This window comes from Etheostoma spectabile, chromosome 7, assembly GCF_008692095.1.
Source record: "Etheostoma spectabile isolate EspeVRDwgs_2016 chromosome 7, UIUC_Espe_1.0, whole genome shotgun sequence".
NCBI classification, from domain to species: Eukaryota; Metazoa; Chordata; class Actinopteri; order Perciformes; family Percidae; genus Etheostoma; species Etheostoma spectabile.
The window spans coordinates 29,704,955-29,720,017 of record NC_045739.1 but is presented as its reverse complement, the minus strand read 5'-3'; the positions used below and the strand labels follow the sequence as shown (position 1 = coordinate 29,720,017).

The following is a 15,063-nucleotide window of genomic DNA, read 5'->3' as shown; positions in this document are numbered from 1 at the left end:
GAACCACCACGTACAGACGTATGCAAGACATGGGTTTCAGCTGTTGCATTCCTTGTGTCTTGCCTGGGCTAAAGACAAAAAGGACTGGACTGCTGCTGAGTGGTCCAAAGTTATGTTCTCTGATTTCCTTTGCCCATGGTTCCAGAGTCTGGAGGAAGAGAGGCACAGAATCCACGAAGTCCATTGTCCATTGTAAAGTTTTCACAGTCAGTGATGGTTTGGGATGCCATGTCATCTTCTGGTGTAAATGTGCTGTATTTATATACCACATTTCTAGTCTTAACGACTACTCAATGCGCTTTTACATCATACAGGATACATTCACAATTCACACTGTGGCCGAGGCTGCCGTACAAGGTGCCACCTGCTCATCAGATAAACACTCACACACATTCACACTCCGATGCGCATGTGTCTTCCCACTTCGACATGGGACTGCAGGGATCGAACCACCAACCTTCCGATTGGCAGGCAACCGCTCTACCACTGAGCCACTTTTTTAATGTTCATACTTTTCAGTTGGCCAACATTTCTAAAAAAAAATTTTTGTGTTGGTCTTAAGGAAAATTCTAATTTTCGGAGATACTGAATTTGGGGGTTTCATTAGTTGTCAGTTATGATCATCACAATTAAAAGAAATTAACATTTGCAATATATCACTGTATGAGGAATGAATATAACATGAAAATTTCACTTTTTGAATGGAATTACTGCAATTAATCAACCTTTTCATGAAATTCTAATTATATGACCAGCACCTGTATAACAGGAAAAGCGTTAGGGGAAATTTGACAGTTCAAGGTGTTTTCACAGTTTTTTTAAGTTCAGTAAACGCAACATCTTTCCAAAAGTCAATGATTAAACGTGTGAAACCGTGACTTCAAAATTGACCAAAATTATTATGTGTGAGTAGGATTTTTTCCCCATAACCGAGCTAATTTACCTCTGAGATGTAGTGGAGTAGATGTATATAGTAGCATAAAATGAAAATACTTATGTTAAGTACCTCAGTAGGTGTAATTGTACATTCCAACACTGCAAATACATGTTTATATCAGTTCAGAATTATTATTTTTCAACCTGCTTCATGCCCATTCTCCTCTCTTCTATGGTGAGGCTGTTAAGAGACCAGGGGAGCTAAAGAGGAAAAGCCATAAAAAATGTGTTTCTATGGAAACACTCCAAAGGCTCGCCACAGTCGACCTGGAGTTTTCCTGCACAGCCACAATAATTGATGTGCTCTGCTTATCAACCAGATCAAATCTATTTTTTGTTTTCCTTAAGTGTTATAATCAAGCCTGAAAGTCCACTTATCTCTTGGGGTCCAACCGCCCATTTAACCCTTATGTTGTCCTCCTGGGTCAAAAACTGACAAAGATTTGACATTTCCGTCCCTTTTTCAGACTTATTTTTACTTTTCACTAACCCCACCTTACTAGTTTTAAACTATTTGTTGTAATTCATGGTCAATTGCCCTCTTTTATATAGACTTATACCTAGTATTTGAGTTAAAAAAGCTGAAATTATGAATTATTTTGACAAATAGTTAAGATCAGAGGAACGTACAGATGAGTTTAGTCAGGAATGAAAGTGATCAAATGTATTTGCAAAGAACGTTGTATGGAATCCAATCCTATTTTTGTGGTAATTTGGGTTAAAAAGAAACCCATATTTCAGATATGGACATTTTTTAAAGGGGTCAAATTTGACCTGAGGACAACAGGAGGGTTAAATGTATGCTTCAGATCAGGGGTCGTCAACGTCTTTTACGCCAAAGACCCCTTACCAGAAAGTATAATACTATAGTACTATAAATGTACTACACACATTTATAGTGTATGAAATTGAGTTGCACAATAAACTGAGCTTATTAGTCTCGCATTGCCAGACCTTCCTCCACAGCATTGCAAAGGAGGGTCTGGCTAGTCCCCACAACATTGTGGAACGGGAAAAAGAATGTGCTCTGGTTTATTGGCATTTCTTTAAACCAATCACAATCATCTATGGCGGCGATAAGCGCCGGACGGAGCCACGGTGCCGCTGCAAAATGGCCTCACAAAGGAACTTGTTTTGGTGGAACATGTATGTTCAGAGGTTGAATTAGAAAACTCAGATTGGACAGATAGTCTAGCTAGCTGTCTGGACTTACCCTGCAGAGATCTGAGGACCAGGTAACCATAGTCCTCAGATTGGACAGATAGTCTAGCTAGCTGTCTGGACTTACCCTGCAGAGATCTGAGGACCAGGTAACCATAGTCCTCAGATTGGACAGATAGTCTAGCTAGCTGTCTGGATTTATCCTGCAGAGATCTGAGGACCAGGTAACCATAGTCCTCAGATTGGACAGATAGTCTAGCTAGCTGTCTGGATTTACCCTGAAGAGATCTGAGGACCAGGTAACCATAGTCCTCAGATTGGACAGATAGTCTAGCTAGCTGTCTGGATTTACCCTGCAGAGATCTGAGGACCAGGTAACCATAGTCCTCAGAAGTCAGCCGCAGGTTAGAGCGCCAACACAAAGGAAGCCCAAGGCAACGGATATTTGGCCTAAATGAGTGAAATCCGGCAACGGATCAATCCCGGAAGCGGAACGTCGTGAAAATAGACTAGGCCTACAATAATGTGCTGGGTGGCCTATGGCCGTTACACATTCCCTTTTACATATTCATATATCATTATGTTATAATGTCAAACACACATGTGGAAGGTACAATGAAGCCAGAAGTGTCTGTGGATGACAACCATAGTGGATACCTTTCCTGTAGGCCAGAAAGTGTATCATTGTTGATGTAGTTACTTACAAATAGGCCAGTTTTGCTAATATTGTTGGAATCGTATACTACATATTTTCAGACGTGTTTTAATTTTGGGGTGGGGAACTTTCAAAAAAGTGTTAAACAATTATTTGGCGCAGTGACTCTGAAGACCCCCCTGCTGAAGATCTCAGTTTTAGATTTCTATTCCTCTGTCTTCACAGGTAGATGTCATTCACAGGCGACTCCACAAGGACATCCTCCACAACCCCGTGGTCATGTTGAACTTCTGCCCGGACCTCAAGTCCATCAGCGCCGACCTGAGGAAGGTTCACGGCGAGTTCATCTTCATGATCGACCGCAGTGGCAGCATGAGCGGTGTCAACATCAACCGTGTGAAGGTATGGGTTTATTTTTTATGAATAACTTTAACGCAATACACAAAACATCCAATTAACCCCCCCCCCTTTTGTCATCACCACCCACCCTAGTCTTGCATTGTCAGACCTTCTTCTGCACCGCAGAGGAGGGTCTGGCTAGTCCACGCAGCATTCTGGGGTGGGAGAAAAATAGGCTCTGGTTTATTGGCTTTTTTTTTTTTAAACCAATCATAATCATTTTAGGCTGCAAACAGCGCCGGACGGAGCCACGGTGCCGCTGCTAAATAGCCTAAATAAGGAACTTGTTTTGGTGGAACATGTGTATGTTCTTGTGCCCTTTCGGGCGTCTGGTAAGGATGCCCCCTGGGCGCCTCCCTAGGGAGGTGGTCCAGGCACGTCCAGCTGTGGGGAGGCGTCGGGGAAGACCCAGGACTAGGTGGAGGGATTATATCTCCAACCTGGCCTGGGAACGCCTCGGGATCCCCCAGTCAGAGCTGGTTAATGTGGCTCTGGAAAGGGAAGTTTGAGGCCCCCTGCTGCTCACCCTGCGACCTGATACCGGATGAGATGATGGATGGTGTGTATTTTAAGTCTGATTGGACAGATAGTCTAGCTAGCTGTCTGGATTCTGCAGAGATCTGAGCACCAGGTAACCATAGTCCTCAGAAATCCACCAGAGGTTAGAACGCCAACACACTTTTACATCTCCAGGAAACATTCACCATTCACCCACATTCACCCACATTCATACACTGTGGCCGAGGCTGTCGTACAAGGTGCCTCAGATAAACACTCACACACATTCACACTCCGATGCACAGCAACTCGGGGTTCAGTGTCTGGCCCAAGGACACTTCGACATGGGACTGCAAGGCAAGGGATCGAACCACCAACCTTCCGATTGGCAGGCAACCGCTGTACCACTGAGCCACAGCCGATATAGATTACGATCCACCCAGAACTAAATCCAAAAAGATTTTTGACAGTTTCACATTTACTATAATATTTACGACCAATTATAACAAAATAGACAACAAACTATAAATCAAAAAAACGTGTGTTTACATAGCTCCATAAGCATATAGAGGACCATAAAAGCTGTTTCATGCTTCTTGTGTTCGCCACGCATGCTCGCTGTGCACCGCCTAGTCTTCCAAGCTGATTGCGGTCAGGGCAGCTCAAAGAACGGGCTTCTTCTCTCCTGTAGCCAGTCATTGCAACGCAGTCTATGCACCCGCATCCGCATTTAAAAAAAAATCTTGGAGGGCGCCCAGGCCACGTTTGCGTCATATTGCACGGCACCAACCACGCTGAACGTGGATGAAACATCATACACGTCTCTCCCAGGAGCCCTCCAGAAAATTAAACTACCTCCCATATTTTCAAATGTACAAACATCCAATCTGGAAAACCTGTTTGTATGACATATTTTCAATTGGCCGCCGTGTGATGGTATCTTGAATCTCTGTGTGGTGTGCAGTGTTTAATTTCTTGCATAGATGCAAATGCAAACATACATTAAGGCACATGCTGCTTTACATATAAACTGTAGTATATATCCCACGTCATGTTTTTTTTTCCTTGTTGAAATATGTCACAGTTGACACCAAAAACAACAAAATAATGATATGCAAAGGAAAAGAAACGCCTCACAACATAGTAAATGTGACATGTAATTAGAGGCAGTATAATGGCTTTTTCTAGAATAGTCTTTGGAGATTTTATGTGGTGAGCTAGCTGTGTAAAGGGCGTGTTCACGAGGATATCGATCAAATAGGTCATTCACCAGATGTCTCCCAGGTTTTAGACAGCAAGTCTCGGAGGACTTATTAGAATTCGAAGACGTTTTTTTCAACACCTACAGAGCTTGTTCAAGGCTGATATTTTTTTTTAGATTATATGTGTTATGTACTATTTGGTTGCTTGTGCACGTAGTGACCCTGCCCTATGCTGGGATACTAAATGGTGTTCATTTGTGACTCAGACTGTGAGGCTTTTATCGAATGTGTCTGATACTACAGAGCCTGGGCTTAAGGCCAGTGATTTAATGATCTTTTAAGAATTCCCCTCAGCGATGACAAACATCTTTAAGAGCTTTTTTATTCCATCCTCTGTCATCTTACTCATCAAAAAGGCTGTTTTATTTGATATTAGTGACTGCTGCTGTTTTGTTTTTTATTTATATTTAATACACCTATATTTAATACACCTATATAACACCTATATTTAATAGGTGTTATAATTTTTGCACTTTAATGGTTTGCAGTGGTTTGGCCCAGTTATTTTGGAAGTTATTTTTTAGTTATTCTTATTCTAAACCATGGTAGATGACGGCTTAAGTGTAGCATGTCTGTGATGCTAAAAAAGAAATCCCACGAGTGGAAAATAAATCTCATCTAATCTTATACCTTTTAAAAATATCTCTAACAACTTGAACATTACATATTGATTACATATTTTTCTGTGCACCTGAATAGGGCGGCATGATATGAGGAAAATATCTAATTGTGATTTTTTTGACTGATATTGCGATTGCAATATGATTCTCGATATTGGAGGGAATAATCATTTTTGTATCATTATTCTTACTTTCATCAATAAGGGAACTGTTGCAAACTGGGATGTAATCAATGACAAAACGATGCCATGTGGCAAAAAAAATGTTGTATTACGAACCCCCCCCCCCCAAAAAAAAAACCAAAACATTGAGGTTTGTATCGAATCATGGGTCAAAAATGAAAAGTTTAATGTATCGTTAGAGCCCTAATATTTTGCCATTAACAAATATTGCGCTCTCCTGCAATTTGGATATTGCACTAGTCCATATTGCAATTTCGATACAATTTTGATTAATTGTGCAGCCCTACACCTGAACAATTACTTAGCTGTGGGTTGTCCGGTGATCGCTGTGCTCTCCACCTGAGTGACAGTTGAGATAAGTGGGGTTCTAGAAAGAGCAGCGATGGGTTAAATGACACTGCAGGATGCCACTCTCCACTCACTCCCTGTACTTGAGAAAATGTGCTGTGCAGCATTGGAAGCTGTGCAGCATTGGAAGCTGTGCAGCTTTGGAAGCTGTGCAGCTTTGGAAGCTGTGTAGAGCACCGCGCTTTCATTCAACCAATCAGCCGAAGTTGGCGTATTGCAGTGAAAATGTTCAACAGCACATTGAATGGATTTATATGGCACATTTCTTGACTTAACTCTAGTGCTGCACAATATGAGGAATATATATATATATATATAGTGCGATATTATTCACGACATTGGAGGAAATTACCATTTTTAGATCATTTTCATTTTCATTGAAAATCTAAATGATAATAGAGTAATTTTTGCGAGGATCTGTACCGAACAAAGACTTTTCCTTTAGCCTGTAGGATACAATTTGTAGACTGGGGCATAGTCCCGCATTGCCAGATCTTCCTCCACAGCACAGTGAATGAGGGTCTGGCTAGTCCACACAGCATTCTGGGATGGGAGAAAAACATGCTCTGGTTTATTTACAATTGCCGCTGTAAAATAGTCTCAGGAAGGAACTTGTTTTGGTGGAACATGTTTACATTCCAAAGTAGTTTTAGTTGTTAACAGAAAACTCTGATTGGACAGATAGTCTAGCTAGCTGTTTGGGTTTACCCTGCAGAGATCTGAGGACCAGGTAACCATAGTCCTCAGAAATCAGCCAGAGGTCAGAACGCCAACACAAAGGAAGCGGATAGTGACGGACATCCGGCCAAAATTAAAGACATCCGGTGGATATAGACTAGCTGGAACGTCTCTGCAGCACCACAATACTTAATTCAGAATAGTTTGACACATAATTTGCCTTTAACAAATATTGCGCCCCCAATATATTTGGGTATAGCACTAGTCCATTTTTTGATTTCGATAAAATTGCAATTAATAACCACAGATTACTCAAAGCGCTTTTACACAGTACAGCAACCATCCACACACATTCATCAATGTGGCCAAGGCTGCCACACAAGGTGCCACCTGCTCAGGTACACACTTACAAACACTGATAGGGCAGCATCGGGGGCAACTCAGGGTTCAGTGTCTTGCCCAAGAACATTTGGAATGGCGCTGCGGGGCCAGGGATTGAACCACTGACCTTCTGATTGGCAGGTGACAGCTCTACCACCTGAGCCTCAGCCGCGCTATGAGGCACCTAATGAGCAGAAGAGTGTTGCCTTTTGTTTTCTTTAAGATTTTTGTTCTGTTCTACTATCTGGACATCAAGTAAATCTGACCTCGGTCTCTCTCTCTCTCTCTCAGGATGCCATGGTGGTGATTCTCAAGAGCCTCGTTCCAGGCTGCCTTTTTAACATCATCAGCTTTGGCTCCACATTCAAATCCCTCTTCCCAACCAGCCAGAAGTACGAGGAGGTAAAGCCGTTCTGTAATACATCCCTGCAATTCAGTAAAAAATTAGTGTACGTGTAACAACTCTGAACCAATCGTGAGATACTGCAACTTATCTTTATCTCCGCTTCGTCTCAGGAAGCACTAGCCCTGGCCTGTGAGTATGTTAGGAAGATCAGAGCCGACATGGGGGGGACCAACATCCTAGCACCGCTCAAGTGGATCCTGAGGCAGCCGAAGTTCACCGGACACCCCCGCCTGCTCTTCTTGCTCACTGACGGGGCCGTCAGCAACACAGGCAAAGTAATCGAGCTGGTCCGCAGCCACGCACGTTACATCAGGCAAGTATCACCGTTAACGCTATTGTGCGCAACTATTTTATATTAATAATGGTGCATTTTTATTTCTCAGTATGTTTTACAAAATGGTGTAGACCGGCGATATTCACACGCAGAAACTCGAGTAAAGATAATGACCTCTTCTGAAGATGATGTTTTTTTTAATCCTCCTTGTCCTCCTTGGCTACTTGCAACTGCATGGAGGAGGGGTGGGGGTGTTGCAGGATCACGGAAAGGCTTGCGTCATGCAGATGCAACAACAATGTTGTTGTCATTACTTAGAATTCCTCATGGGGGAGACAGAAACGGCGCACCATAGCTTTAAGGCTCATAACTGAACTATATATTGAATGTAAGAATGAAGGAAACAGCTCAATAATTAGTCTAATAAAAACCTGTGTTGCCAAAGTTGTTATGGTTAAAGTATCACTGGGCAGACAGCACAGTACATACCCCATGACATGAATGTTACAGCACTGGCAGAGAAGCGACTGCATGTTGTGTCAACATCTTTTGTTTTGCCCATTATAAAAAGACTGTAGCAAAGGCACAGCTGACATTTAACAGGAAATCCCATCCAGGGCTTAAATGTACAAAGTCTTTGGAGATTAAACTCCATCGTTATACTAGTAGTTTGCTTATAGGAGTAGAGAACCATCCTAACCCCCCAATGAAATCCAGGCACCGTTAGTGGCGACCAAGGAGCCCGAAGACCAGACCGAAGCTCCCTGAAGGATACAAGCACCACCTGTCAACTGAGAGTGAGCGCCGGTGGCACAATAGATCTGCAATACACTGGGAAATAATTTCCTTTTGCAGCCTGCATCTAAGTCCCACACTGTGAATCCCCCTACTGAGTCACTCTGGAAATAATTGACTTTTGTCTTTCCTCTTTTAACGGAGGACTGCTCCCAGACGATTGCATTAGGTACAAAGAGCTTGGCCAATTCATTGAACACTTCCTAGGTCATTATCACACTATGCTTCCAAATCAGCGCAGTCAGTCAGAGACGAGACCAAAAGACAATCAATCTCTGTCCCAAAAATCCATGTGAGGTTTTTAGCTAGAAGGTGACATTTCCGTTTTGATCTGCACTTTCTTTGATGTCAAATGAAAAAGGGACCTGGCTGGTGCAATGAAATCCCCCAGCTCATCCCTCAGTTTAAAAGTGGTGAAATAGAGCGTCAGCCAAACTCCCCAGAGAACTCTGAGGGGCAGCGGGCATGTCTCAACTTTCATAAAAAGATAATTTCCTGTTTGGCTCATCTTTATCTTTGCTCCAGATCTGGTGTTTGACAAATTAGATTGTTTCTATCGGCACAGCATCTCTGTAAACCCCTGTGAAATGTGTGCGCATCCTGAGAAGACACCTGTTATCGTGCATGTATCCCTCGATCTGTCCATGGAGCTGCAGTGTTTAATGTGTTTGTGCAGATGCTTTACGTTCGGCATAGGACAGAGCGCTTGCAGGAGGCTGGTGCGGGGACTGGCGACCGTTTCCAAAGGAACGGCAGAGTTCCTGGTTGACGGAGAAAGGCTGCAGCCCAAGGTACTCATTTCCAGATTTGTGTTTCACTCCTAAAGACAGCCAGCTATTCTGAGGCCCTCTGGAGAGACATCATGCTGTGGTTTCTAAGCGCCGAGGGTCTGCCACTGATACCAATTATTTGTATTTGGATATCTCAGTGACGCCATTCGCTTCCTGCACTGGTCACGAAGAACCTGTGGTTTGTATCTGAAAGTGTATTTAAGTCGGCCCTGTTGTTACTCCACAGATGATAAAGTCCCTGAAGAAAACCATGTCTCCGGTCCTCAGTGACATTTCCATCGAATGGCTCTTTCCTGAGACCAAAGAAGTGCTGCTGTCCCCTGTGGGCAACACCTTCCTGTTTCCGGGGGACAATCTGATTGGCTACAGTGTGGTCTGCGACACCACCCGCTACCATGCCAACCCCAAATCTGTAAGTGCAAGACATCAGCTAAGAGAAGGAAAAAGACGGTATGCAAGATGACTTCATGTGTTGTAGATTTGTTTTTTGGGGTTGATGCTTTTTAATCAATGTTTTTCAACTTTTACTTATGTTTTTGGCCCTTTTTTCAACACTTCTTTCAATGTTTGTCACTTTTTTTGACATGTTAACTTTAGTTTTACAGTTATTTAAAAAAAATATATAGGAAATTATACCTAATGTTTGAGTTAGAAAAGCAGAAATTAAGAATTATTTAAACTAAAATTAAAGGAATGGATGTTGATGGATAATCCCAGACTGGAATATGTCAACTTTAACTCAATACTATTTCCAAACCACTTCAATTTTTTTTGTCCAAATGCTATAAAATTTAAAGAGACACCCCAAAATGAATGAAAGTAGAGATTTGTACTTGCCAAAGAGCGTTGTGTGGGATCACTCATGTTATTTTGGGTAATTAAAAAGAACACTGATATAGGAAAACGGGTCAATTTGACCCGAGGACAACATGAGGGTTAAGGCTCTGTTTGATAAATCCTGTAATTGTTTCATTTAAATCCCTGTGTGGTGTGATTGAACAGGGCTAACGGTGAAGAAGCTTTTTAATCAAACCTTGTGAAGTGGATGCGTCACCTATTTAAAATCTCAACAGGACAAGAGGCGGCGATACAGCATGATGCGCTCCATTGAGTCAGCCAGCTCCGTGTTTTACCACTCTCAAGAGGAGGACCTGGTTAAGACGAGTAATGACAGTCAGGGGTTCTACAGGGAAGCACCTCTGTATGATTCCTACCAGGACTCTATGAAAGACAACCCTGCCACCACAGAGCAAGACACCATGGGTAAGAACCTACAGCACATGCATCCTATCGCTCATTACAGGTGTCTTGTCTGCCAGTCTCAGTCAACATTACTGAAGACTGATCATGTCTTTTTGAGTCTCACATTGCCAGACCTGTCTCCACAGCGATGTGGAGTAAGGTCTATCAACCCCACACATACTGTAAATTCTGGGATAGGAGTCTCTTTGCTCGGGTGGGGTAGGATTCACAGGTAAGATTAGATTTGGATTTATCGGATCCTAATTTAAATGTGTCCAATGGTTTGGGTCATGACCAGATATTAGCGAAACTAATGACATTCCCATCTGCCCCAGCTGTGCTTATTCAGTGACAGGCGTCTCCACCCCCGCTGTGTGAAGGAGAGATACCGCAGATCTTTCCTTCCAACGGCCGTCAGACTGTACAACTAACACTGTTCACTCTGTGCAATATAGCCTGTATCCCATGTGCCATTATCATTACATCTGTGCATAATTTTTCATTTGGGCAATTGTGCAATTTAATAATCCATGTGTAATGTATTGTATAATGCAGTTTTCTCTATTTTGTACACTTATTTCTCTCTGTACACTTACCTATCTTGCTCTTATCTTTGCTGTTGCAAACCGCAATTTCCCCACTGTGGGACAAATACTGTTTTTTCTTATCTTATCTTATCTTATTTGTAAAAGTTAGCATGCTACATTGCTAAACTAATATGGTGTACATGGAAAAAAATGGCCTGCTAAATATTAACATGTTAGCATTGTCAATGTGAGCATGTTACCATGCTCAAGTTAGCATTTAGCTCATCACAGCATGGCTGGGGGTCATCTCTATGTCTCCTCAGCCCTATGTTACCTCAGCCCTATGTCCCCTCAGCCCCATATTACCTCAGCCCTATGTCCCCTCAACCCTATGTCCCCTCAACCCTATGTTACCTCAGCCCTATGTCCCCTAAGCCCTATGAAATTCCCCCCATCAAATTAGGTCCTATGTTACCTCAGCACACATACACCGGCCCCACCAACTGTCATATTTTATGTTTTGAATATGTGACCTTGTTTTTATTGGTTAGGATTAGGGTTAGAGTTTGGACATAGGGTTGAGGAAACACAGGTTTTAGGCAACAGAAACACGCTCAGCATAGCTGTGGACGTCATTAGACATGACAATTAACAATTTATTCCAATCAAAATGTTGCTTTTGGAAATGTAAAAATGAATCTCTTTGGGAGAGGATTTTCCCCATTCAGCAAAGCACTGACCAAACGAAAAGATGGGCATCTTTGTCAGCAATCTTGAGTTAACCCTCACACAATTCAGACTAGCCAAAACTACTTTATGCATGTCATGTATGTCCAGATTTGCTATTTTGAACTGTTTTGGACTATTTCTATTTTTGAACAAAACATCAGGGTTTGATAGCACGACGTCTCCAAGGAGGCGCGCATACAGCACCAACCAGATCTCTGACTACAACCCGGCAAAAAAGGTCTACACTCCAAGTGATCCCAGCTCTGTGGTGACTAAGAATCCACTGAGGAGAGCCAAAGTCCAGGAGCTGGTAGGCCAGATGAGCCCTGAGCACGAGGCCCAGTGGAGGAGCGACTACCAGGTGGGGTCCCAGACTGTCAAATCTATCAGTCACATGATTGCTTTTAAGACTGGTTTGGGTTGTAAAGTAGGTCAGTACTTTTTATATTCAGTAATTTAGTAGCTCACAGATCTCAAACTAACCTTTCTTTAATGATCATTAATATCATAAATCAGTTATAATAAAGGTAGGAGAAGCCCATTTTGTATCATGACACAGTCATATTGTGATTATATGGAAAAGGAACAATATTTGTATTCAGACTGTGTTGATAAGTGAAACAACCATCTGACCCTGATCGGGACTTGAGCATAATGACGAACAGACTAATGTGCTCTGTTCAGTAATGAGGGGCAACATTTATGAATGGTGATTAGTTTGGAGTATTGCTCAGGGAGCAGCTCAGTAGAACTAAACAGAGTTCACTGGGCTGTGAAGAGATCTTCTCTTTGTAAATCAGATTATTCACTACACTCATGCCATGATTAAATTATGTGTAATGATTATGTGTTAATATAGTAACTTTCTATTTATGTTCGTGTATAGCCAAATTATCATTAATTTAACCTGTGCAAGAGGGTTAAACACTTAAAACAGGATTGCCAGTCTTGCGGTTGCATTCATTTTTATTTTTTTATTTTTTTTATTTATTTCTTAAAAGGGGACAATACATATTAATGAACATTTTCACAAATGTAAATATGCCAGATTGTAGCCTTAGGCTAATTTCCATCTGCAGACCCCCTGGCAGTAAAATAATAAATGCATACAAATACACTATACACAGGCTAAATACAGAGAAACAAGGACAGGAACAGTGATCACATCAGAACAGACAGTAACAAGAAGAATGAGAACAAAGGACATATAGAGACAAAAAAAACAAAAAACAAAAACACAACATCGACTATATTACACAAACCACAATTTTGCACATGCCCTGTCTAACCTGATATTGCACTGACCCATATAACACCACCCTATATTGCACTGACCCATATAACACCACCCTATATTGCACTGACCCATATAACACCACCCTATATTGCACTGACCCATATAACACCACCCTATATTGCACTGACCCATATAACACCACCCTATATTGCACTGACCCACATTTTTAAAAATGCAGTAACTCTGTTTTACGTCTTACGATATATAAAAATTCACTAAACATGATCACAAGTTTGTGTGTCCCTCAGCCACACTTTTAACTTTTATCATTCTTTTGAATGATTTTATTAAACTGCAGAAAACATATGGGATAAAGAAATTAAATATATTTGAGCATATTTGAGCTTTGGTCTCTTGGTCACACAACATGAGAGACATTGATTACGCCATGTTGGGATTTTGGAAACTGAGATGAGTTTTTCCTACAAAAAACTATTTTCTGACAATTTATGAACCTAATGGGATAAAAATGATCCCACGTGACGCAAAAATAAAAAATAATTGTTTGTTGCAGCCATATTTGAACTATATGAGTAGCATGAGATTAATCAAACAATGCATCACAAGTCTCCACCTGTTTGCACCATTTTTAATGATTATGTGATATTCCTATTGAATACATACAAGTATGTACAAGTATCAGTCTGTAAGTCACTCGTTACTTAAAAGTACAATGAAATACACTTGAATACACACACTGGAATGACAAAAATTCAGTGGTGGAATGTGACTAAGTACATTTACTTAAGAACTGTACTTAAATACAAATGTTGAGGTATTTGTACTTTACTTCTTGCCACTTTCTACTTCTACTCCGCTACATTTCAGAGAGAAATATTGGACTTTTTACTCCACTATATTCATCTGACAGCTTTTTTTACTGCTTACTTTACAGATTAGGATTTTTCACACAAAGTACATGTAGTTATACAATGTTTTATTATAAATAAATATATCTAACAATATAACGACCCACAAGTCCAGCTGAAATTATTTGACCATTAAACATATAGTTGATGGACAGAACTGTTTGGATCATTTCATTTCTAAAAGGTTTTTTCTGCATTTAGTACTTCTACTGTTAATACTTTATGTACATTTTTCTGATGATACTTACATTCTACTTAAAGGTACTCTAAGCGATGTCACAGTGGGTAGAACATTTGTTGTCACATGCAGCACACATCTCCTCACTATCTGCTAGCTGCCTGTCCCCAGAACACACACTGTAAAAGACATCTCCTCACTACCTGCTAGCTGCCTGTCTCCTGAACACACTGTTAAAAACATCTCCTCACTATCTGCTAGCTGCCTGTCCCCTGAACACACTGTAAAAAACATCTCCTCACTATCTGCTAGCTGCCTGTCCCCTGAACACACTGTAAAAAACATCTCCTCACTATCTACTAGCTGCCTGTCCCCTGAACACACTGTAGAAACATCTCCTCACTATCTGCTAGCTGCCTGTCCCCTGAACACACTGTAAAAAACGCGGTCTCTGTAGACAGCCCAGGGTCTACAGACTGGAACACTGTGTGTGACGCCCAGAAACGCCAACAAAACCAAACTGTGCCCACCTGCACCCCAAAGCATACACACACAGTGTTCCAGCCAATAACCTACAAGAAGGATTTGGGGGTGGGGGGTTAGTACGTGGAAGCACAGAAGGGAGGGGGAGGGGACGGGATGAGGAGGAGGAAGGGGGCAAGCTAGTCTCGTTTTGTTTGAACGTCAACAAGAAGTAACATCACCCATGTAACATGGCTTAGAGCACCTTTAATTAACATTTTCAATGCAGGACTTTTACTTGTAATAGAGTATTTGTACAATGTGGTATTAGTACTTTTACTTAAGTCAAGGAACAGAATACTTCTTCTACCAC

General features: G+C 41.6%; 1 protein-coding gene across 1 annotated transcript in view; it reads left to right on the top strand.

The window, feature by feature from the left end:
• The window catches only part of vwa5b1 (von Willebrand factor A domain containing 5B1), a 36,698-nt gene that overhangs the window by 11,164 nt on the left and 10,471 nt on the right, over positions 1-15,063 (top strand). The window contains exons 8-14 of the mRNA XM_032519942.1: positions 2,978-3,154; positions 7,412-7,522; positions 7,637-7,839; positions 9,272-9,386; positions 9,613-9,798; positions 10,460-10,649; positions 12,046-12,245. Coding sequence (XP_032375833.1) covers positions 2,978-3,154; positions 7,412-7,522; positions 7,637-7,839; positions 9,272-9,386; positions 9,613-9,798; positions 10,460-10,649; positions 12,046-12,245 — 1,182 coding nt within the window. The remainder of the gene's footprint in view (positions 1-2,977; positions 3,155-7,411; positions 7,523-7,636; positions 7,840-9,271; positions 9,387-9,612; positions 9,799-10,459; positions 10,650-12,045; positions 12,246-15,063) is intronic.